Source organism: Leucopleurus acutus (assembly GCF_964270905.1).
Source record: "Leucopleurus acutus genome assembly, chromosome: 9".
In the NCBI taxonomy this organism is placed as follows: Eukaryota; Metazoa; Chordata; class Mammalia; order Artiodactyla; family Delphinidae; genus Leucopleurus; species Leucopleurus acutus.
The window spans coordinates 62,669,345-62,694,965 of NC_139144.1; the positions used below are offsets into that span (position 1 = coordinate 62,669,345).

Consider the following 25,621-nt stretch of genomic DNA (forward strand, 5'->3'; position numbering starts at 1 on the left):
ACCTTAGTGTAGAGGGTCAATAATAGCCTCTATCAAGGATAAGGACGTGCAGACCTCCGCTTTCAAGAAGTAATAATCACAGTTACGAGTTACACAGGCTCATCTTTCTTTAAAATTTTTAATTTTACATTTTTCGCATAATTTCAAAAGCAATACATGTTCATTGTCGATTTGGAAGAAACTGGAAAGCACTAGAGTTTCCAGTTAAAATAAAGGAGCCGAATTAAATTTGAATTAAAGGTAAACAACGAATTCATTGTTCTGAGTTTTTATTTGCTAAATCTGGTAACCTTACACTAAAGAAAAAGAAAGAAAGGAAAAAGATCTCTTGTAACGCCACCATCCAGAAATAATCATCTTAACATTTTGGTGCATGGTTTTGTGACATATGCCTAAAACAATTAGGATTCTATTGTATACTGCGTTTCGTAACCTGCTTTTACCACTGAAATCTATAGTTAACATTTTCCGTAGTCAAATATCCTTAGCACAGTCCTTTCTCACACTTTCATATGCATAGGAATCCCCCGAGAGATCTTGTTAAAATGCAAAGTTCGATTCGGGAGGTCCTGGGCTTGTGGCGAGATCCTACAATTCCGAGAAGCTCCTAGGTGATGTCAGTGCTGCCGTGCGCGGACCACACTTCCTGTAGCGAGGTTTTACAGTTTAGACAACATCTGTTTACGCTCGCTGGCCACCCACAGTATATTATCGTGAAATTCCCATCATCTCCGTACGCCTTATTGTTGGGTACCTCAATAGTCTTTAAGTGCGTAGGATTAATTAGCCTTGGAATAAGAATTGAATTCTTAAGACTAGAATCCAGGGGGCACCCTAAGGGGCCACGGTGGCTCCCAAACATCTGGTGATGGAACCCATCTACGGCACCATTGAGTCAGGACTGTGTTGCACCGTTGTCCCAGAGGCCTTCCTCCTCCCTTCTCACCCTGCCTTTAGTCCCAAGCCTGCCTCCCAGGACTCATTTTCCCCGCGGGCCTCTCTCACTACATCAGCCATGGCGCCGGCGCCTCTAAACCCCGGGGTGGATTTTGGGAACAGACACGCAAGCGGTGCACTGAGCATGCGCGAGCGGGCCCCGAGCTCCGTGGGTCGAGGACTCAGGTAGAGCGTCGTGGCGCCGCCAGCAACCAGCTCCTTCACTCGGGACATTTGGGTGGCTTCAGCCGCCCCTCGGACCCACCCAGTGCCTTGACCTCCTTGAGGACAGCGCGCCGGGCCCGCCGCGCCGGGCCACCGGCCGGCTGCGTCCTCACGTGCGGAGGCCGTCACAGTGACCCCGCCCCCGGGCCCGGGATGTGAGGCCCGCAGGGTGTCCCCGCACCGGGCCTAGGCGCCGGGAGTGGCCGGCTCGGCAGCGCCGGGCAATGGCCCTGCTGCCGGTGCTCCTCGCCTCCTGGGGCCTGGGGCAGTGAGGGGGCCGGCAGGCGAGGGCAAGGTGGCCGCGGGCGCCATGGAGGGGGTGCTGTACAAGTGGACCAACTATCTGAGCGGTGAGTGGGAGGCGTGCCAGGGTTCTGGTCCTTTGTCTGAGCCGCGGGAGGGTGGCGTCGGGACGCGCCTTCAGGGGGTCGGGGTCACGGTCCCTCCTGAGACCAGAGAGGCCTGCGCGGACCGGGAATGTTTCCCCACAGCAGTTCTATGTCTCCCGTGCTATACAGACACAGCCCCCTGTAGGGGCTGGGTGAGGGCCGTAGCTTTCCTCACTTCGAGGAAAGCTAAGAAATCCTGAGATGTGGGGTGACTTGAAAGGCACGATGCCCTCGGTGGCAGCGGGAGGGAGGCGCTGATTCCCGCAGTGGGGTCCTCTGGGAGTCTCGAATTCTGGCGAAGGAGCTTGTCTCAGAAGGTTTCAAATAAATGCCAGCAGTAACCTGGAATCCCAGAGGTGAAAGGTCCTTTTTCAAACAAAGTCCCCAGAGCAAGCACTTTCCCTTTGTCACCTGCAGAGTCATCTGAGTGCAGACCAACGTATCAGAGTTACGTCTCAGTTCCAAAGTATGCACAAGGTTTTTGGTTTTCTCACTGGGCATTTCTTTTTGTTTTACAGACTCAGAAATTACCATAAAATAGAACGCAAGCATTAGCAACTCTTTTCTTGTCCCGCTGAGCAGAATGGCTTAAAAATAGTATCCCACCCCCTTTCCAATTTGTGGAAGTACTTCATGTTTTGAGAAGGTCATAACTATTTTTCAGCTGCGAATATGATTCAGGACGAGCATTTTCATAAATGAGTATATAAATAAAAGCCTTCTGTGTTCTGGAAACTGTGCTAGGCACTTTTTTGAAATTAAACTTTTTATTATGGAAAATGAGGTGGGCACTTAAAATTTTAATAGCAATGTATTTGAAATGAGAAACATTCCCAGTGTCTCTTAGAGTGGCAGAGATGTATTTTCCCATCCTAGGGGACCATAGGACAGTTTTTTTTAAGGTTGTAGTGTGATCCTCTGGGGGTGTTTTAAGGACATTTGTGTCTGGGAGGAGCAGTTGGCATAGTGACTGATGAGGTTCTAGAGCACAGCCAGAAGTGCACCTGTTGGGTATACCCAGAATCTCTTCCCTATGCATAGTGTGGTTGCAAATGAGTTCTGTTTATTTTTCTTGTGATCATTAGTAGAAACTGAGTGAGGAGGGGTGTCTTAGAAGACTTGCCCTTTGCTTCAAGGACCTTCATTTGATGTCAAGAGATTGTATTTGATGTGGATGCCTCATGGCTGGACTCTGGTGAATGTCAGAGGCTAAGTTCTCCTAACCTAAAGGGAGGGTGCTTGATCAAGTAATTTGCTTTTGAGGTATCTCTAAGCTCTAAGATGTATAATCTTATGCCCTTGAATGAAATTTAGTCGCTGGTCTTGGTCTTTCCCCCCTTTCCATCACACACACCTTTTAACTTGTTTTCTTTCATCCTCAACACTCTTCCTTCTTTTGTTCCATCTCCCCTGCTCCTTTTTTTTTTTTTTTTTGCCTCTTCTTTCTTCTTCTCCTCCTCCTTTATATAGAAGGTTTAGTCTCTTGGTACTGTACCTACTTCCTGGTCATGAAATATCTTTTTTTCCCCTTACTGTTTTTATGTATCCTTCAATAAAGCAAAATTTCTCTAGAAGGATCTTTTGGAATCTTTATCATGTGGTGCCTGTACCATCTGTTCTGTTGGAAAAGAGTCTACTTTTTTCTGCCCCAAGTAAGAGAAGTTAATTTTGTGAGTGATGCCATAGTGGAAGCCCTAAAGAAAAGGGGCGCTGGAGCCATTGCCAGAGATGACTGTCCTTGCATCATGCTGCTTGTTCCCATGGCCCACAAGCCACCTCTCTGTGGACAAACTGTTCATAGAAGCCCATCACACTGGGTATACTTAGAATTACGGTTCAGCACATTCTCTTTCCTTAGGAGATACATTTACTTTGGAAAGGAACGGTAATAGTCTAGGAGGAGCAAATGCATTTTTGTTTCTTCCACCCTTTTATGCAAGTTAGTCTCCCCAAAAGAGCGTAGTGTGAGTGTTAATGACAAGCTTTGACGAAGACATCACTAATTTTCTTCTCCTGAAGCTTGTTTTTAAAAGTAACATCTTTTTTCTTATGGTTTTGCACATAGCAATTTAAAAATACATGTAATATCAGTCTAAGTTTTTGTTCATTTTGAATTTTTCTCCGAAGGGAGTACATGACCCGTTTGTGTAGTTTATTTCCGTCATGTCCACAGCTTGATATGGGATGCCTTATGTCCAAATTTGACTGGAGAGGTTAGGGAAACAGTTTATCAGCTGATCCTTTGAATCCTTGGTGGATGTTGTTAATTTCATTCACCAGCTACTGGTGTGCTGGGCTCTGTGCTAGGCACAGGGCAAAAACAAGACAAACACTGCTCCTGCCTTTCTTGAGCTTACAGTCTGGTGGGGGAGACAGACATTCATTGCATACATGGTTGGAAGCAAGTTCCAAGTGTGTGTGATTTGAGGGGAGAGGATGGGAGAGGCTAGTCTGTGTCGCTGGGTAAGGCTTCACTGAGGAAAAGATTTAAGCAGAGCCTGAAGGATAAACAGAAGCTGGGTAGGTGGTGAGGCCATAGCAGAAGTGCAGTTGGAGGCTATAAAGAAAAACTTTTTAGGCTCAGGGGATGTCAGTGTGAAGGCCCTAAAGCAGGAAAAAAACTGGTAAGTGTAAGGAAAGGAAAGAAGGCCCACATGGCTGGAGAGCTGAGAAGAGGCTCCAACAAGACTGCAGGGATGGAGGGCAGGCCTGAAATTGCAGGACCCCATAGGCTGGTTTAAACACTGTGGAGTGATTGTGCATGCACGTGCATGTGTTTGCGTGTGTGTAAGAGAGAAATGATGAGATTGTTTAAAAGCTCATTTTGGTTACATTTATTGTATTTTGCCAAATACTGTAGTTATTTTGTGAGCTTCTCTTGCCTCTTGAGTTAAACTGTTAGGTATCAGTTACTGAAAGTTGGAAACATCCATCAAGCCCTGAGAATAGCAGTATCTAAATTGCTCGCATGAGTGTACTGCTAAAATACAGAAAGAGAGAGGAAGAAGAGTCTCTTTTCCCTAATCTATTAGGCAAACTCAGGTACCCTGTGCTCCATCAGAGGAAAAGGAAAAAGAAAAAGAGCTTCTGTGTATTTTCTTCAACATGCTGAGCCATCCTGCCTTTTGTTCAGTAGAACATTGGATATTCTGGGATTTAGTGTCCAGCCCTCTCTTCACATATTAGAAGATTAAGCCCGGAATGGAAAGGGGGTGGATTAAACATTTTACAAACACCTGCATTGTATGAGACATAACACTAGGCACTGTAAGTTTGTTATTTGTATCTTTCAAGCCCTAAAAGTTAGTCAAGGGATATTATACCTGCTTGGTTATATGTTAATGCTCTATAGTAGAACACTAGTTGAGTCAAAGAGTCCTACAGTCTAGTGCCGGCTCTGTCACTGCCAGCTGCAGTCACTTTATTATTCTGTGCTTGAGTATCTTCCTCCATAAAAGTGATGAGATTTACCCATTAATAATTGTAAGAATAGTAAAAAACAAAACCAAAAAAAAATACTTAACACTTCTAATATTCTAGGCACTATTCGAAATATTTTACATGGATTAACTCATTTAATCTTTGCAGCAATTTTAGGAAGCAGTTGCCTTTATTATTCCCATTTTCCAGATGAAGACATTGAGGCACAGAAAGGTGGAGGAAGGAACTAGCCCAAGGTTGCACAGTTAGTAAGTGGCTCCAGTGTCTGTTTTCCATTCATTACATAATACTTGTAAAGGTCCTTCCTGCTTGATCGTTATATAATTCTAGCTGATTCATAATGTGCCTATATTTAAAGTATGTCGACCTAGAATAGCAGACTTTATTTGGGGGTGGGAGGTGGGGAGGAATTCAGGAGTACGGAGGACTTTGCCTGGTGTTGTGCTTATGTTTTGTCACAATGAAATTTTCTGAGCTGTGCTCTGAGCTTTCTACTTTCAGTTTTAGGTCCCTTTCCTGCCCACTCAGCACACAGGAGGGCTTCTGCCATGAGCTCTAGCCGGTTGCAGGCTTCTTGGGCCCTTCCAGTGCAGTAAAACACAAGCACATTGCAGCACTGCATTCCAAAAATAACAAAAGCTTGCATCATGCTCACCAGATGGTTGTCTAAGGAGGTGCTATAATTTTGCTTACCCCCCCAGGTGGAAGAAGGTGATGCTTGTTCATATATGTTTGTACTGTGTAAACAGTGCCAAGAGGCCATCTGGAATGTGAGTGATTCAGAGCAAGATTCTCATGGTCTCACAACCACTAGTCAACCTTTTTTTTTTTTTTTAACATCTTTACTGAGATATGAATTAACTTCTCATGAATTTCACCCATTTAAATAAAATATACTAGTCAAGGGCTTCCCTGGTGGCACAGTGGTTGAGAGTCCGCCTGCCGATGCAGGGGACACGGGTTCGTGCCCCGGTCCGGGAAGATCCCACATGCCGTGGAGCGGCTGGGCACGTGAGCCTTGGCCACTAAGCCTGCGCGTCCGGAGCCTGTGCTCCACGACGGGAGAGGCCACAACAGTGAGAGGCCCACGTACCGCAAAAAAAAAAACACACAAAAAAAATTAAAGTATACTAGTCAATGGTTTTTAATATATTTACAGTGTATAACCATCACCACAATCAATTTTAAAACATTTGCATTATCCTAAAAAGAAATACCCATTATCAACCATTCCCCCCACCCCCTCTTGCCCTTGACAACCACTAATTTGTCTGTATAAATTTGCCTATTCCAGACATTTCATATAAATGGAATCATACATTATGTGGTCTTTTGTGACTGACTTCTTTTACCTACTGTGATGTTTTTTTGGATTCATCAGTGTTGTAGCATGTATCAGTACTTCATTCCTTTTTATTAACAAATAATTTTCTATTGTATGTATATATCATTTTGATTGTTCATCAACTGATGAACATTTGGGTTGCTCCATTCTTTTGGTTATTATGAGTAATGGTGCTGTGAACATTTGTGTCACGTTTCTGTGTGGACGTGTTTTCATTTCTCTTGAATATAAACCTAGGAGTAGAATTGTGGGGTCATGTGGTAACTCTTTAACAGTTTGGGGAACTGCTAAACTTTTCCAAAGTGGCTACACCATTTTACATTATTGTTAGTAATGAAAGAAGTTTCCTGTTTCTTCACAGCCTCGCCAACATTTGTTATTGTCTGTCTCTTTTATTATATCTATCCTCGTGAGTGTGAAGTGGTAGCTCAGTGTGGTTTATATTTCCCTAATGACTAATGATGTTGATCATCATTTCATGCGTTTATTTAGCCATTTGTACATCTTTTTTGGAGAAATGTCTATTTACATCCTTTGCCTATTTGTTAATTGGGTTATTTTTTCATTATGGAATTGTTAGGGCTCTTTATTCTAGATATAAGTTCCTTATCATATATTATTTGCAAATATATTTTCCTGTTCTGTAGATTGTCTTTCACTTTCTTATGGTGTCATTTGCAGCACAAAAGTTTTGACGTCTAGTTTATCAGTTTTTTTCTCTTATTGCTTGTGCATTTAGTGTCAAATCTTAAACCTTTGCCTAACCCTAGGTCCTATTTTTTTTTCTAAAATTTTTTTGTAGTTTAGCTCTTACTTAATCTCCCTGAGCCTCAGTTTTGTGACAGCAAGAATAATAGCCATACTAGGTTTGTTATAAAGGTGAAATGGATCGCGTATATGAATGTGCCTTGTACATAATTCACTTCAGGTTAGGTTTTCCTGGTTAATGATACCAGGGAAAAAATCAGTTTGTACTGCCTCTGTGTGAATTGTGGCTCCTTGTGGTTTGTGAGAGTATATGTATCCTGAATTCCTTAAATCGTCCTTTTGGAAGTTGGAGGGGTATAAATTATAAAGGAAAAGATGCAAATAACCCATCAGAATTTTGGAAGTGACTCTACAGTCCTATGACAGTCATCCTTGTGGATGAATGGTGATTACAGATCATGTAATTCTGTGTACCACTGGTATGTACTTTTGCTCCCAGCAAAAATTAATTAATAATTTGTTAAGGAACATAAGAGATGTGAAACCATTGCTTCATTGCCACTGCATCAAAAGAAATACCCATCTTCCCCTTGATTCTGATGTGTGATGTGACTGGAGATACTAGGAGTGATCCATGGAGTATTATGTGATTGAAGTGGTCTGTGGATGGAAGAAGCCTGGGTACCATTGTTCTCAGACTGTACTCTCAGTGTTTAATCCTCACCACTTCCTGTTACGATTACTTTCATCTTATTTAGAATTGAGCAAAAAAGCTAGTTAAATTCCGTTAGGAATAGATTTGAGACCAAAAAAACCAGCAGTGGAGCTATTTTTGTATGCAAGACAGATGAATGAGACAATAGGGAAGGTGAGTCCAAAAATTACCATGATGGTTGGGCATTTTTCTCCCCAGATCCATTTTCAAGTTGGCCTTGGAGGGTATAAAAGTACCAGGAGAGAAGGAGAAATGGATAATACAGAGTTAGCCAGAGAGAGGGCTGACCGTTCTCAGTATTCCTATCACATCAGAGGAAGCAAAATACCATTTGCTTGAGAATCTATTCCATGTCCTTCAGGTAGAATTGTTCCTATATAGTCCAAGACAAGGATGGCTCTGTTTTGATCATTAGATATCAGAGAAATGGTTTCAGCAATCTACTTTTAACATGGTCTAATAGCCCCCAGTCAATCAATCTTTCATTTACTGAGAATAAATGATTAAAAAACACTGCTTATCAACTTCTTACCAGACCCCATGTGGGTTGTTGGGAATACTGTTTTGAGTACAGCATGATCCTTGTTCTCAAGGAGGTCATAGTCTAGTGAACATCTTTCTCAACTACAAAAATGCCCTTCCAGATAAATTTGTGATTTTGACCTTGAAGCTTCTATGTGGTTATTCTGAGACTGGCTTGACAAGGCTTAGAGGGACCACATTGCATATAGCTGGTCCCTAGGTGTAGTTAGATGTTACCTATCACCCTCGGGTGTCTTTACTGGAATTTTAAAGGCAAATTTGGGGCACCCCTGACCAGTAATGTTAGTCTTTGGTCATCCAGGTTGACACCACAGATGTCCTGTTGCTTTTCTGCCTCTGCTGGCCAGTATTTACAACTTGGATGGAGTCCAGCCGTTCAACTTCTGAGGCCAGTATAAGCCGCCAAAAATTAAGAGAAGAAAGTAAGAAAGTGAGGAAGGTGTAAAACTTGAGGAGACAGGCATACCTTTGTCAAGAAAAATGTAGAGAATCCTTTTTCAGGAGTGGTCAGGGAAGACTTCTTGGAAAAGGAGGGACCAAAGGGTGGGTGGGATTGGCCTGGACAGAAAGAGTAAGGTGTGAGGGAACAGAAGGAACCCTCAATGAAGAAACCAGCAGGACTAAAAAGGAGGGTTCTTTTCTGGGAGCAGGAGGTTATACTGGGGTGTTGTTAGGATGGGATTAGATTATTAAACCAAGCCAAGCCTGAGAGTTTCAAGTTGGTATTGTAGGGAATCTCTAGGGGTTTCTAAATAGGAGGAAAGGACAGGTAGAAACAGTACTTCAGGAAGATTCAGCCATCTGAAACATGATAAGGGAAGAGGGAAGGTTGAAATACAAGGGCAAGATGATGTGGGAAGGCAAGAGGGGAGGCATTGTTCCCCATTTCACAGATGAATAAACCAAGGTCACGTGCTAAACACTTCACTTAGAACAATACTGCAAATAAGTCCTGAGCCAGGTCTGCCTGACCCCGTGTCCTTTCCACGACTTCATGCCCTGGTGCGGGCACGGTGGAACATTTGAAGCCGGAAGTAGAAATGAGGGTGATTGGGTAGGATTTAGCGATTGACCTGGAGGAATAGGGCAGAAGTGACCCTCAGGCTTGGAGCTAAGATGATAAGAGAATGCTGGGTTTGTTAAGAGAGACAGTGTAGTCTGAAGGAAGATGACATATTAAACCTTGGATACTCAGTTTAGTTCATCTCTCTCTCCAGTTTATAAACTGGAAAATAATGCCCAAAGGACTTAAATGACATGCTCAAGATGGCACATCTGCGACCAGCACTCACCCGCCTGAGAGGCTTGTCTGCTAAGCTGCCAGGGTGGGTGGGGGCTGGGAGCTGGGAGCTGAGGCTCGGGCTTTGGAGGTCAGACCCTAGGGAGAGGACTGGGGCTGGCTGTGTGAACCCAGCCTGAAGGGGGCTAGTGCGCCGCAGCTAGCCGGGAGGGAGTCCGGGAAACAGTCTGGACCTGCCTAAGAGGCACGAGACCATTGTTCCAGGGTGTGCGAGGAGAGGGGATTCAGAGCACCACCTAAACGAGCTCCAGAGACGGGCGGGAGGCACAGCTAACAGTGCGGACCCCAGAGACGGGCATGAGGCGCTAAGGCTGCTGCTGCAGCCACCAAGAAGCCTGTGTGCAAGCACAGGTCACTCTCCACACCTCCCCTCCCGGGAGCCTGTGTAGCCGGCCACTGCCAGGGTCCCGTGATCCAGGCACAACTTCCCCAGGAGAATGCACAGCGCGCCTCAGGCTGGTGCAACGTCATGCCGGCCTGTGCTACCGCAGGCTCGCCCCGCACTCCATACCCCTCTCTCCCTGCGGCCTGAGTGAGCCAGAGCCCCCTAATAAGCTGCTACTTTAACCCTGTGCTCTCTGAGCGAAGAACAGACACCCTCAGGTGACCTACACTCAGAGGGGGGGCCAAATCCAAAGCTGAACCCCAGGAGCTGTGCAAACAAAGAAGAGAAAGGGAAATCTCTCCCAGCAGCCTCAGGAGCAGCGGATTAAATCTCCACCATCAACTTGATGTACCCTGCATCTCTGGAATACCTGAATAGACAATGAATCATCCCAAATTGAGGAAGTGGACTTTGGGAGCAAAGACATATATTTTTTCTCCATTTTTCTCTTTTTGTGAGTGTGTATGTATATGCTTCTGTGTGTGATTTTGTCTGTATAGCTTTGCTTTTACCATTTGTCCTAGGGTTCTGTCTGTCCTTTTTTTTTCTTTTTTTTAGTATAGTTTTTAGCGCTTGTTATCATTGGTGGATTTGTTTTTTGGTTTGGTTGCTTTCTTCTTTCTTTCTTTCTTTTCTTTTTAATTATTTAAAAACAATTTTTAATATTTTTTTTATTTTAATAACATTCTTTTATTTTATTTCATTTTATTTTATCTTTTTCATTCTTTCTTTCTTTTGTTCTCCCTTTTATTCTGAGCCGTGTGGATGACAGGCTCTTGGTGCTCCACCCAGGCATCAGGGCTGTGCCTCTGATGTGGGAGAGCCAAGTTCAGGACATTGGTTCACCAGAGACCTCCCAGCTCCATGTAATATCAAATGGCAAAAACCTCCCAGAGATCTCCATCTCAAAGCCAAGACCCAGCTCCACTCAACGACCAGCAAGCTACACTGCTGGACACCCTATGCCAGACAACTAGCAAGACAGGAATACAGCCCCACCCATTAGCAGAGAGGCTGCCTAAAATCATAATAAGGTCAGACACCCCAAAACACACCACCAGATGTGGACCTGCCCATCAGAAAGACAAGATCCAGCCTCATCCACCAGAACACAGGCACTGGTCCCCTCCTGCAGGAAGCCTACACAATGCACTGAACCAACCTTACTCACTGGGGCAGACACCAAAAACAACGGGAACTACGAACCTGCAGCCTGCAAAAAGGAGACTCCAAAAACAGTAAGTTAAGCAAAATGAGAAGACAGAGAAACACACAGCAGATGAAGGAACAAGGTGAAAACCCACCAGACCTAACAAATGAAGAGGAAAGAGGCTGTCTACCTGAGAAAGAATTCAGAATAATGATAGTAAAGATGATCCAAAATCTTGGAAATAGAATGGAGAAAATACAAGAAACGTTTAACAAGGACCTAGAAGAACGAAAGATGAAACAAACAATGATGAACAACACAATACATGAAATGAAAAATACTCTAGATGGGATCAATAGCAGAATAACTGAGGCAGAAGAACGGATAAGTGACCTGGAAAATAAAATACTGGAAATAACTACTGCAGAGCAGAATAAAGAAAAAAGAATGAAAAGAATTGAGGACAGTTTCAGAGACCTCTGGGACAACATTAAATGCACCAACATTTGAGTTATAGGGGTCCCAGAAGAAGAAGAGAAAAAGAAAGGTACTGAGAAAATATTTTAAGAGATTATAGTTGAAAACTTCCCTAATTTGGGAAAGGAAATAGGTAATCAAGTCCAGGAAGCACAGAGAGTCCCATACATGATAAATCCAAGGAGAAACATGCCAAGACATATTAATCAAACTATCAAAAATTAAATACAAAGAAAAAATATTAAAAGCAGCAAGGGAAAAACAACAAATAACATACAAGGGAATCCCCATAAGGTTAACAGCTGATCTTTCAGCAGAAACTCTGCAAGCCAGAAGGGAGTGGCAGGACATATTTAAAGTGATGAAAGGGAAAGACCTACAACCAAGATTACTCTACCCAGCAAGGATCTCATTCAGATTTGATGGAGAAATTAAAACCTTTACAGACAAGCAAAAACTAAGAGAATTCAGCACCACCAAACCAGCTTTACAACAAATGCTAAAGGAACTTCTCTAGGCAGGAAACACAAGAGAAAGAAAAGACCTACAATAACGAACCCAAAACAATTAAGAAAACGGTGACAGGAACATACATATCAATAATTACCTGAAATGTAAATGGATTAAATGCTCCAACCAAAAGACATAGATTGGCTGAATGGATACAAAAACAAGACCCGTATATATGCTGTCTAAGAGACACTCACTTCAGACCTAGGGACACATACAGACTGAAAGTGAGGGAATGGAAAAAGATATTCCATGCAAATGGAAATCAAAAGTAAGCTGGAGTAGCAATGCAATTCTCATATCAGACAAAATAGATTTTAAAACAAAGACTATTACAAGAGACAAAGAAGGACACTACATAATGATCAAGGGATCAATCGAAGAAGAAGATATAACAACTGTAAATATTTATGCACCCAACATAGGTGCACCTCAATACATAAGGCAAATACTAACAGCCATAAAAGGGGAAATCGACAGTAACACATTCATAGTAGGGGACTTTAACACCCCACTTTCGCCAATGGACCGATCATCCAAAATGAAAATAAATAAGGAAACAGAAGCTTTAAATGATACATTAAACAAGACAGACTTAACTGATATTTATAGGACATTCCATCCAAAAACAACAGAATACACTTTCTTCTCAAGTACTCATGGAACATTCTCCAAGATAGATCATATCTTGGGTCACAAATCAAGCCTTGGTAAGTGTAAGAAAATTGAAATCGTATCAAGTATCTTTTCTGACCACAACGCTATGAGACTAGACATCAATTACAGGAAAAAAGTCTGTAAAATATACAAACACATGGAGGCTAAACAATACACTACTTAATAACGATGAGATCACTGAAGAAGTCAAAGAGGAAATCAGAAAGCACCTAGAAACAAATGACCATGAAAACATGACAAGCCAAAACCTATGGGATGCAGCAAAAGCAGTTCTAAGAGGGAAGTTTATAGCAATACAATCCTACCTTAAGAAACAAGAAACATCTCAAATAAACAGCCTAACCTTACACCTAAAGCAATTAGAGAAAGAACAAAAAAACCCCAAAGTTAGCAGAAGGAAAGAAATCGTAAAGATCAGATCAGAAATAAATGAAAAAGAAATGAAGAAAACGATAGCAAAGATCAATAAAACTAAAAGCTGGTTCTTTGAGAAGATAAACAAAATTGATAAACCATTAGCCAGATTCATCAAGTAAAAAACAGGAAAAGATTCAAATCAATAGAATTAGAAATGAAAAAGGAAAAGTAACAACTGACCCTGCAGAAATACAAAGGATCATGAGAAATTACTACAGGCAACTATGTGCCAATAAATGGACACCCTGGAAGAAAAGGACAAATTCTTACAAAAGCACAACATTCTGAGACTGAACCAGGAAGAAATAGAAAATATAAACAGACCAATCACAAGCACTGAAATTGAAACTGATTAAAAATCTTCCAACAAACAAAAGCCCAGGACCAGATGGCTTCACAGGCGATTTCTATCAAACATTTAGAAATGAGCTAGCACCTATCATTCTCAAACTCTTCCAAAATATAGCAGAGGGAGGAACACTCCCAAACTCATTCTACGAGGCCACCATCACCCTGATCCCAAAACCAAACACAGATGTCACAAAGAAAGAAAAGTACCGGCCAATATTACTGATGAACATAGATGCAAAAATCCTCAACAAAATACTAGCAAACAGAATCCAACAGCACATTAAAAGGATCATACACCATGATCAAGTGGGGTTTAATCCCAGGAATGCAAGGATTCTTCAATATATGCCAATCAATCAACGTGATACACCGTATTAACAAATTGAAGGAGAAAAACCATATGATCATCTCAATAGATGCAGAGAAAGCCTTCGACAAAATTCACCACCCATTTATGATAAAAACCCTCCAGAAAGTAGGCACAGAGGGAACTTACCTCAACATAATAAAGGCCATGTATGACAAACCCACAACCAACATCGTCCTCAATGGTGAAAAACTGAAAGCATTTCCACTAAGATCAAGAACAAGACAAGGTTGCCCATTCTCACCACTCTTCTTCAACATAGTTTTGGAAGTTTTAGCCACAGCAGTCAGAGAAGAAAAAGAAATAAAAGGAATCCAAATTGGAAAAGAAGAAGTAAAGCTGTCACTGTTTGCAGATGACATGATACTATACGTAGAGAATCCTAAAGATGCTACCAGGGAACTACTAGAGCTAATCAGTGAATTTGGTAAAGTAGCAGAATACAAAATTAATGCACAGAAATCTCTTGCATTCCTATACACTAATGATGAAAAATCTGAAATAGAAATTAAGAAAACACTCCCATTTACCATTGCAACAAAAAGAATAAGATACAAGGAATAAACCTACCTAAGGAGACAAAAGACCTATATGCGGAAAACTATAAGACACTGATGAAAGAAATTAAAGATGATACAAGTAGATGGAGAGATATACCATGTTTTTAGATTGGAAGAATCAACATTTTGAGAATGACTATACTACCCAAAGCAATCTAAGATTCAATGCAATCCCTATCAAACTACCACTGACATTTTTCACAGAACTAGAACAAAAAATTTCACAATTTGTATGGAAACACTAAAGACCCCGAATAGCCAAAGCAATCTTGAGAAAGAAAAACAGAGCTGGAGGAATCAGGCTCCCTGACTTCAGATTATACTACAAAGCTACAGTAATCAGGACAGTATGGTACTGGCACAAAAACAGAAATATAGATCAATGGAACAGGATAGAAAGCACAGAGATAAACCCATGCACATATGGTCACCTTATCTTTGATAAAAGAGGCAAGAATATACAATGGAGAAAAGACAGCCTCTTCAACAAGTGGTGCTGGGAAAACTGGACAGCTACATGTAAAAGAATGAAATTAGAGCACTCCCTAACACCATACACAAAAATAAACTCAAAATGGATTAGAAACCTAAATGTAAGGCCAGACACTATCAAACTCTTAGAGGAAAACATAGGCAGAACACTCTATGACATAAATCACAGCAAGATCCTTTTTGACCCACCTCCTAGAGAAAGGGAAATAAAAACAAAAATAAACAAATTGGGCCTAATGAAACTTCAAAGCTTTTGCACAGCAAAGGAAACCATAAACAAGATGAAAAGACAACCCTCAGAATGGGAGAAAATATTTGCAAATGAAGCAAGTGACAAAGGATTAATCTCCAAAATTTACAGGCAGCTCATGCAGCTTAATAACAAAAATGAAAACAACCCAATCCAAAAATGGGCAGAAGACCTAAATAGACATTTCTCCAAAGAAGATATACAGAGTGCCAGCAAACACATGAAAGGATGCTCAACATCACTAATCATTAGAGAAATGCAAATCAAAACTACATTGAGATATCATCTCACACCCGTCAGAATGGCCATCATCAAAAAATCTACAAACAGTAAATGCTGGAGAGGGTGTGGAGAAAAGGGAAACCTCTTGCACTGTTGTTGGGAATGTAAATTGATACAGCCACTATGGAGAACAGTATGGAGGTTCCTTAAAAAACTAAAAATAGAACTACCATATGACCCAGCAATCCCACTACTGGGCATATACCCTGAGAAAACCATAATTCAAAAAGAGTCATGTCCCACAATGTTCATTGCAGCACTATTTACAATAGCCAGGACATGGAAGCAGCCTAAATGTCCATCGACAGATGAATGGATAAAGATGATGTGGCACATAGTATACAATGGAATATTACTCTGCCATAAAAGGAAACGAAATTGAGTTATTTGTAGTGAGGTGGATGGACCTAGAGTCTGCCATACAGAGTGAAGTAAATCAGAAAGAGAAAAACAAATACTGTATGCTAACACATATATATGGAATCTAAAAAAAAATTAAAACATGGTCATGAAGAACCTAGGGGCAAGATGGGAATAAAGATGCAGACCTACTAGAGAATGGACTTGAGGACAAGGGGAGGGGGAACAGTAAGCTGGGACAAAGTGAGAGAGTGACATGGTCATATATACACTACCAAATGTAAAATAGATAGCTAGTGGGAAGCAGCCGCACGGCACAGGGAGATCAGCTCAGTGCTTTGTGACCACCTAGAGGGGTGGGAGGGTGGGAGAGAGGGAGACGTAAGAGGGAAGAGATATGTGGACATATGTATATGTATAACTGATTCACTTTGTTATAAAGCAGAAACTAACACACCATTGTTAAGCAATTATACTCAAAGATGTTAAAAAAGGATGGCACATCTGGATGTTATGAGTCTGAACTTTAAGCAAAGTTTCCTGACTATTTTTTTGAGTAAGGTGATGGTGGGACATATTAGAGGGCATTGCATAGAACAAATAAATAAAACAAATATCTAGTTTGGTAGCCCAAAGCTCACACAAAAGAGGTGACTAACAGAAGATTTTAAAGAGAATTTGGTATCATATATTGCAGTTATAGTCTCCTCACCATCTGCATTCCTGACTCTCCAGAAGACTGTCACTCTTTGAGGGCTGGCATTTTCTTTTTTCTAAATCACCATTCCTGGAAAATTATAAGTGCTCAAAAAAAAATGCTTTCTAAGCTAATTAATGGTAAATTAAGGAGCCTATAATTTAGCTAATGCTTGGTTATTATCTGTTACTATTAGGGGTGCGTCTTCTTCTTTCCTCCCCAGCTGTAGCAAAACTCTTACTGACTGACCTGACAAAGAAACCCAAAGCTTTGTTATCTGCTGTCCTGTCTGGAGCTCCCCAAGGGAAGCTTAGTCATGATGGAGGGCTCTGATGAGGTAGAGTATAGCTGAACACCCAGGGCTGGACAGTGGACAGTACCAAGGCCATGGAGATCAAAGGTCAATAACTGAGCTTTGTTTCAATTTTAAAATGGTAGATTTTTTTCACCTTTAACATATAGATATAACATTCATAATATGTGAGGTATAATCATCATATAATTATATGGATTATGAACACAGCAACCATAATTAGTGGTGAATAAATTAAGTCTTGACTCACCACTTGAGAAAGATTGTCAATCCTATCAAGAAATTTAATCTTCCTTTGTATTCTTGACATTAGTTATTTTCTCATGATTATAACAAAGAATTGTTTCCTGTTACTCTGTATTAAGATAGAGGTTTACAGGTTTTGAAAGCTGAAGGAGACTACTAGAGACTGTTAAACTCATGCTTTAATTTTGTAGAAAAGGAAACTAAAGCCAAAAGAAGTTAGGGACTTAATCAACCCTTTTGCTTCTCTTGTTCTATACCTGCTTAATTATAGTCACTAGTTTTTTCTTCTTATGGCTGATGAAATAGCACCTTTCCTTCACTTTTTTCTTTTCTTTTGGCCTAAGTTTCTGTAATGGATTTTTTTTTTTTTTTTTTTTTTTTTTGCAGTACGCGGCCTCTCACTGTTGTGGCCTCTCCCGTTCCAGAGCACAGGCTCCGGATGCACAGGCTCAGCGGCCATGGCTCACGGGCCCAGCCGCTCCACGGCATGTGGGATCTTCCCAGACTGGGGCACGAACCCGTGTCCCCTGCATCGGCAGGCAGACTCTCAACCACTGCGCCACCGGGGAAGCCCTGTAATGGATTTTAAAATTTTTTTTATTTTTTGACCACACTGCATGGCATGAGGGATCTTAGTTCCCCAGCCATGGATCAAACCCATGCCCCCTGCAGTGGAAGCGTGGAGTCTTAACTACTGGACTGCCAGGGAAGTCCCATGTAATGGATTTAAATAGCTCCTTCTCATGTTTTTCTGCATTTCTACATGGCAACATTTCATTATGGATTTTTTAAAGTTCACGGTGTGTAAATGTTTTATTTTTATCTGTATTTTCTTTTTCTGTTTAACAGTAAGATTGTAAACTTCTGGTTTCTCATAACACCTAATCAGCAAAAGTTCTGAAAAGGCTCTGATGGGTTTACAGGAAGAATGATGTACCCTAACATGAGGCTGACTAACATGAGGTTTCACTAAGTGGGCATCCCACTACTTGTTCTATTTGAATGTTGTTTTGGGGCCAACATAGAGTAAGCCCACTGTAGCCTCTCTCCCACTGATTACAATTAAAAGCTCAGAACAAAGTACTAAAAGCAAGTGCTTGAGGACTCTGAAAAGTATAACAACAGGCAGACTGGGGAGGGAAGACAAAACTTGAATGATCAACATGATAAAGATCAACACTCTTGAAACAAACAGAAAGGCAGAGATTCTTGGCAGAGAAATATAAACTATTCAAAAGGACTAAAAGGTGGCTTCCCTGGTGGCACAGTGTTTGAGAATCTGCCTGCCAATGCAGGGGACATGGGTTCGAACCCTGGTCCAGGAGGATCCCACGTGCCGCGGAGCAACTAAGCCTGTGCGCCACAACTACTGAGCCTGTGCTCTAGAGCCCACTACCCACAACTACTGAGCCCACATGCCACAGCTATGGAAGCCCGCATGCCTAGAGCCCATGCTCCGCAACAGGAGAAACCACAGCAATGAGAAGCCTGCTCGCCACAACCAGAGAAAAGCCCGCACACAGCTACGAAGACCCAATGCATCCAAAAAAAATAAAATAAAATAATAAAATAAATAAATTTCTGAAAAAATAGGGCTAAAAGGACATTTTTGAACTGAAAAGTACAATATCTGAAAAAAATTTTTAATCATTCAGTAGATTGGCTTAGTAGAATGCAAATGCAGATGACACAGGAAAGAATCAGTGAACTTGAATAAATCAATAGAAAGTATCTAGTCTGAAGAACAGAGAGAAAAAAGATTGGGAAAAAATGAATAAAAACTCAGGGACTTGTGGGACAATAACAAAAGGTCTAACATTCTGGCACTGGAGAAAGGAGAAGGGGAAAGGGGAAAGAAATTGGTGAAGAAAAGTGGTTTGAAAAAATAGTAACTGAAAATTTCCCAAATTAGGTAAAAGCTACAAATGTACAGATTCAAGAAGCTCAGCAAACTCCAAGCAGTATAAACTCAAAGAAAGACATACCCACACACAACATAATGAAACTGCCGAAAGCTAAAAAGAAAATCTTAAAAGCAGCAAGAGTAGAAAGACACAATACATATAGGGAAACAACAATTTCAATATCTGGGATTTCTTTTCAGAAAGCATAGAGGCTAGAAGAAAGTGGAACAACATCTTTAAAGTGCTGAAAGAAAGGAATTGTCAACACAGCATTCTATATCCAATGAAATAGTATTCAAGGGTTACGGCAAAATAAAAATATCCTTAGATGAAGGAAAATTGTAATAAGGAAATCTACAGGCATTTCTTTAAGCTGAGGGGAAGTGGTAATGGGGGAAGTTAGAACATCAGGATTAAAGGAAGAGCAACAGAAATGATAAATATCTTGGTAAATATAATAGACTTTTTCTCCTTTTAATTCTTTAAAATGTGTATGACTATTGGAAGCAAAAACTGTAACATTGTCATTGGGGATATAGTGTTCACTGTATGTATATGTAATATATATGATAACTATAATAAAGTTGGAAGGCTGAAAGGACTTATATGGTTTTAGGTTTGTATGTTTTACTTGAAATGATAAAACAATACTAAATAGGCTGAAAGTTAGATATGTATTTCATAAGCCCTAGAGCAACTAATGAAAAAATACCAAGAGATACAGCAAAAACTCCAATAGATAAATTAAAATGGATTTGTACAACCTGAAAGAAGGCAGAAAAGGGAGGAACAAAGTAACCCTGCACCCCTCCCAAAAAAAAACCAGGAAACAATAGAAAATAATAAAATATTGTCCCTAATTCCAACCATATTGATATCTATATCTATATCTATTAAGTGTAAGTGGTCTAAACAGATGAAGTAAAAGATACAGATGGTCAGGGGAAAAAAAGAAGACCGAACTATATGCTGTCTATGAGAAGAGATCAAGAAAGATTGAAAGTAAAAGTATATATGAACAGATGTAAAAATTCTCAGCAAAATATTAGCAAACTGAGTCCAAAAAATATAAAAAGAATTGTACACCATGACCAATTAGAATTGATCCAGGATATGCAAGGCTGGTTCAAATTTAAAAATCAATCTATCACATCAACAGACTAAAAAAGAAGAACCACACGATCGTATCAATAGATGCAGAAAAGGCATTTGGCAAATCACCCACTCATGATAAAAACTCAGTAAAACAGGGATAGAGGAGAACTTTCTCAACTTGATAAAGACTAGCTACAAAAAACCTACAGCTGACATCATACTTAATGGTGAGAACCTAGAAACTTTTCCACTAAGATCAGGTACAAAGGAAGGATGTCCTCCCTCATCACTCCTTTTTAACCTCATACTGGAAGTCCTTTCTAATACAGTAAGGCAAGAAAAGGAAATTAAAACTACACAGATTCGGAGGACTTCCCTGGCGGTCCAGTGGTTAAGACTCCACACTCCCAATGCAAGGGGCACAGGTTAGGTCCCTGGTCAGGGAACTAAGATCCTGCATGCTGTACGGAATGGCCAAACAAACAAACAAACAAAAAAGTATACAGATTCTGAAGGAAGACATAAAACTGTCTTTGTTCACCAATGATATGATCGCCTATGTAGAAAATCTGAAAGAACTGACGAAAAAACTGGTACTAATAAGTGATTATAGCAAGGTTGCAGGATACAAAGTTACTGTGCAAAAGTCAATTGCTTTCCTGTATACTGACAATGAACAAGCAGAATTTGAAATTCAAAACACAATATCTTTACATTAGCACCCCTAAAAATAAAAGACTTAGGTATAAATCTAACAACATATAGGCAAGATCTGTATGAGGAAAACTACGAAACTGGTGAATGAAATCAAAGAAACTTTAAATAAATGGAGAGATATTCCATGTTCATGAATAGAAATAATGTTGTCAAGATTTCAGTTCTTAAAAAAAAAAAAAAAAAAGATTTCAGTTCTTACCAACTTGATCTATAAATTCAATGCAATCCCAGTGAAAAATCCCAGAAAGTTATTTTATGGATGTCAACAAACTGATTCTAAAGTTTATTTGGAGGGTTGGGGGCAGGTAAAAGACCCAGAATAGCCAACACGGTATCGAAGGAGAAGAACAAAGTTGAAAGACTGACGCTACCTGACTTCAAGACTTACTATAAAGCTAAAGTAGTCAGTATTGTGTGGTACTGGTGAAATAATAGACAAATAGATCCGTGTAACAAAGTAGAAAGCCCTGAAGTACACCCGCATAAATACAATCAACTGATCTTTGACAAAGGAGCAAAGGCAGTACAATGGAGCAAAGATAGTGTCTTCAACAAATGGTACTGGAACAATTGGACTTTTATATGCAAAAAAATGAATCTAGACACAGACCTTACACACTTCACCAAAATTAATTCAAAATGGATCACAGATCTAATTGTAAAATACAAAACTATGAAACTCTTAGAAGATAGTGTTGGAGAAAATCTAGATGACCTTGGGTATTTTGATGCCTTTTTCGATAAAATCCCAAAGACACAGTCCATGAAATAAATAATTGATAAGCTGGACTTCATTAAAGTTAAAAACTTTTGCTCTGTGAAAGACAATATCAAGAGAATTAGAAGACAAATAACAGACTAAGAGAAAGTATTTGTAAAAGACATTGGATAAAAGGACTGTTACCCAAAATACACAAAAAACTCTTAAAACTCAACAATAAGAGAACAAAGAACCCAATCTAAAAATGGGTGAAAGACCCTAACAGACACCTCACCAAAAAGATATACAGATGGCAAATAAGCATAGGAAAACTAGCTCCACATCATATGTCATCAAGGAAATGCAAATTAAAGCAACGATGAGATACCACTACACACCTATTAGAATGGACAAAATCCAGAACACTGACAACACCAAATGCTGACAAGGGTGTGAAGCAACAGGAACTCTCAAACATTGCTGATGGGAATGCAAAGTGGTGATGGCCACTTTAGAACAGTTTGGTGGTTTCTTACAAAACTAAACATACTCCTACCATATGATTCAGTGAATTCACTCCTTGGTATTTATCCAAAGGAATCTAAAACTTAGGTCTACACAAAAACTTACGTTCACACAAAAACCTGCACAAGGATCTTTATAGCAGCTTTATTCATAGTTGCCAAAACTTGGAAGCAAGCAAGATATCTTTTAGTAGGTGAATGTATAAACAAACTGTGGTACATCCAGAAAATGGAATATTATTAAACACTTAAAAGACATGAGCTATTGAGCCATGAAAAGACCTGTATGAACCTTCAATATTACTAAGTGAAAGAAGAGAATCTGAAAAGGCTACATACTGAATGATTCCAATTATGTGACATTCTGGAAAAGGCAAAACTATGGAGACAGTAAAAAGATAAGTGGTTGCCGGGGGGATGGGGATGATTGTTGTGAGAGATGAATAAGATGGGTATATATTATCATACATTTTTCCACATCCATAGAATGTACAACACCAAGGATGAACACTGAGGTAAACTATGGACTAAGGTAAATTATGGTGTGTCAATGTAAATGGTAAAAAAATGTACCGTTGCAGTGAGTGATGTTGATAATGGGGAAGGCTATGCACATGTGGAGGCAGGGGACATGTTGGGAATTTCTGCCTCCCTCTCAATTTTGTTTTAAACCTATAATTGCTCTAAAAATTTTAAGTCTTCTTAAAAAGTTTTAAAAAAATAGGAAAAGGTATACTATGCAAACACTAATCAAAAGAAAGTTGAGGGCTTCCCTGGTGGCGCAGTGGTTGAGAGTCCACCTGCCGATGCAGGGGACACGGGTTCGTGCCCCGGTCCGGGAAGATCCCACATGCCGCGGAGCGGCTAGGCCCATAAGCCATGGCCGCTGAGCCAGCACGTCCGGAGCCTGTGCTCCGCAACGAGAGAGGCCACGACGGTGAGAGGCCCACATAACGCAAAAAAAAAAAAAAAAAAAGAAAGTTGAATTGACTATATTAACATAGACAAAGTAGACCTCAGAACAGGGAAAATTGCAAAGGATAAAGAAGACATTGCATAATTATAAAAGGATCAATTCATCAAAAAGACATGAATCCTAAATGTGTATCTAACTAAAAGCATATTGTCAAAATATATGAAGCAAAAACTGATAGAACTGAAAGGAGAAATAGATCCACAATTAAACTTGGAAACTTCAGCATTCTTCTTTGAGTAATCCATAGAACAAGTAGACAGTAAATCACACAAAGATATAGAAGATCAGAACACTGTCAACCAACTTGACCTAATTAACAATACAGAAGAGTCTCACAACAGCAGAATACTGCATTTTTTCAAATGCACATGGAATATTCACTAAAATTGACCATATTCCGGGCATAGTAGAAACCTTACCAAATTTAAAAGAATGTTCTGTGTCTTTACAAAAAGTAAACTAGAAATCAATAAGAGGAAGATGTAGGAAATCCCCAAACATTAGGAAATTAAACAGTACACTTTTAAATAACCTGTGGGTCAAAGAAGAAGTCTCCAAGAAAATTAGAAAATATTTTCAACTTAAATTGAAAACATAACGGTGGTTGGCCGGAGGTAAAGTGTTGGGGGAGGGCTTGGCTACAAAGGGGTAGCACAAAGGAATTTTAAGGGGAGGATAATGGAGTTTTTCTGTATCTTGATTATTATGGTAGTTAGACAACTATGAATTTATCAAAGCACAGAACTGTTAACCAAAGAAGAAATTTCACTATGCATAAATTTTAAAATAAATACTAAAAAATTTAAGTGTCTTTTAAATGGAATAGTTTTTTAATTTTTTTAAGTGATGTGTTTGGATGAGCTACTTGTCACAAGACTGCTGAGTAAAAAATAAGGAAAGCTACAGTCAGACATGAGTATGACTCACAAGTAATCACTTTTTTTGGTTTGGATCTTTAAAGAAATAAGGGCATCTCTATTTAGAAATTTTGATTTTAAAATGGTGACTGTTGTGAAATAAAAAAGGAAGAAAATATAGTGCAAAACCAACATGAGCTATGCCATTTTAGATCCAAATATAAGTGCATTTTTTAAAGAAAATTGTGCTCATTGAAAAAATACATACTGTTCAACATTACTTGAACTGAAAAATGACTTGCAAACAATTGCTGTCAATTAAGTATAAAAAGACATTTGCACTACGTGAGAAAAAAGCAAGCTGTTAACAGTTTCAGAATAATGATATTCAAATCTTTAATTTCTTTGAATAATGTTTTGTAGTTATCAGAGTATAAGTTTTACACTTCTTTTATTAAGTTTATTCCTGTTATGTTCTTTTTGATATTGTAAATGAAATTATTTTCTTTTCAAAATTTTTAAAAATTTTATTTATTTTGGGCTGTGTTGGGTCTTCGTTGCTGTGCGTGGGCTTTCTCTAGTTGTGCAGAGCAGGGGCTACTCTTCATTGTAGTGTGTGGGCTTCTCATTGTGGTGGCTTCTATTGTTGTGGAGCACGGGCTCTAGGCACGCAGGCTTCAGTAATTGTGGCTCGCAGGCTCAATAGTTGTGGCTCGCTGGCTCTAGAGCACAGGCTCAGTAGTTGTGGCGCATGGGCTTAGTTGCTCCACGGCATGTGGGATCTTCCCTGACCAGGGATCAAACCCGTGTCCCCTGCATTGGCAGGCGGATTCTTAACCACTGTGCCACATGGGAAGTCCTGAAATTATATTCTTAATTTCATTTTCAGATTGTTCATTGCAACTATATAGAAGTACAATTGATATGTGTATATTGATCTTTTTTTCTCCCCAATATCTTTATTACAGTATAATTGCTCTACAATGGTGCGTTAGCTTCTGCTGTATAACAAAGTGAATCAGCCATACATATACACATATCCCCGTATCCCCTCCCTCTTGCATCTCCTTCCCAGCCTCCCCATCCCAACCCTCTAGGTGGTCACAAAGCACCGAGCTGATCTCCCTGTGCTAAGCAGCTGCTTCCCACCAGCCATCCATTCTACATTTGGTAATATATATGTCCATGCCACTCTCTCACCTCGTCCCAGCCCACACTTCCCCCTCCCCATGTCCTCAAGTCCACTCTCCACGTCTGCGTGTTTATTCCTGTCCTGCCCCTAGGTTTTTCAGACTATTTTTTTTAGATTCCATATATATGTGTTAGCATACAGTATTTGTTTTTCTCTTTCTGACTTATTTCACTCTGTATGACAGACTCTAGGTCCATCCACCTCACTACAAATAACTCAATTTCGTTTCTTTTTATGGCTCAGTAATATTGCATTGTATATATGTGCCATTCTTTATCCATTCATCTGTCAGTGGACACTTAGGTTGCTTCCATGTCCTGGCTATTGTAAATAGTGCTGCAATGAACATGATGGTACATGACTCTTTTTGAATTATGGTTTTCTCAGGGTATATGCCCAGTAGTGGGATTGGTGGGTCATATGGTAGTTCTATTTTTAGTTTTTTAAGGAACCTCCATACTGTTCTCCATAGTGGCTGTATCAATTTACATTCCCAACAACAGTGCAAGAGGTTTCCCT

At 40.1% G+C, this 25,621-nt stretch overlaps 1 protein-coding gene across 1 annotated transcript in view; it reads left to right on the plus strand.

The window, feature by feature from the left end:
- Positions 1-1,123: 1,123 nt before the first annotated feature.
- PLEKHA8 (pleckstrin homology domain containing A8) overlaps positions 1,124-25,621 on the plus strand; it is an 83,681-nt gene continuing 59,183 nt past the window's right edge. Inside the window, exon 1 of the mRNA XM_082846267.1 lies at positions 1,124-1,511. Within this exon, the coding sequence (XP_082702393.1) occupies positions 1,472-1,511 (40 nt within the window). The 5' untranslated portion in view covers positions 1,124-1,471. The remainder of the gene's footprint in view (positions 1,512-25,621) is intronic.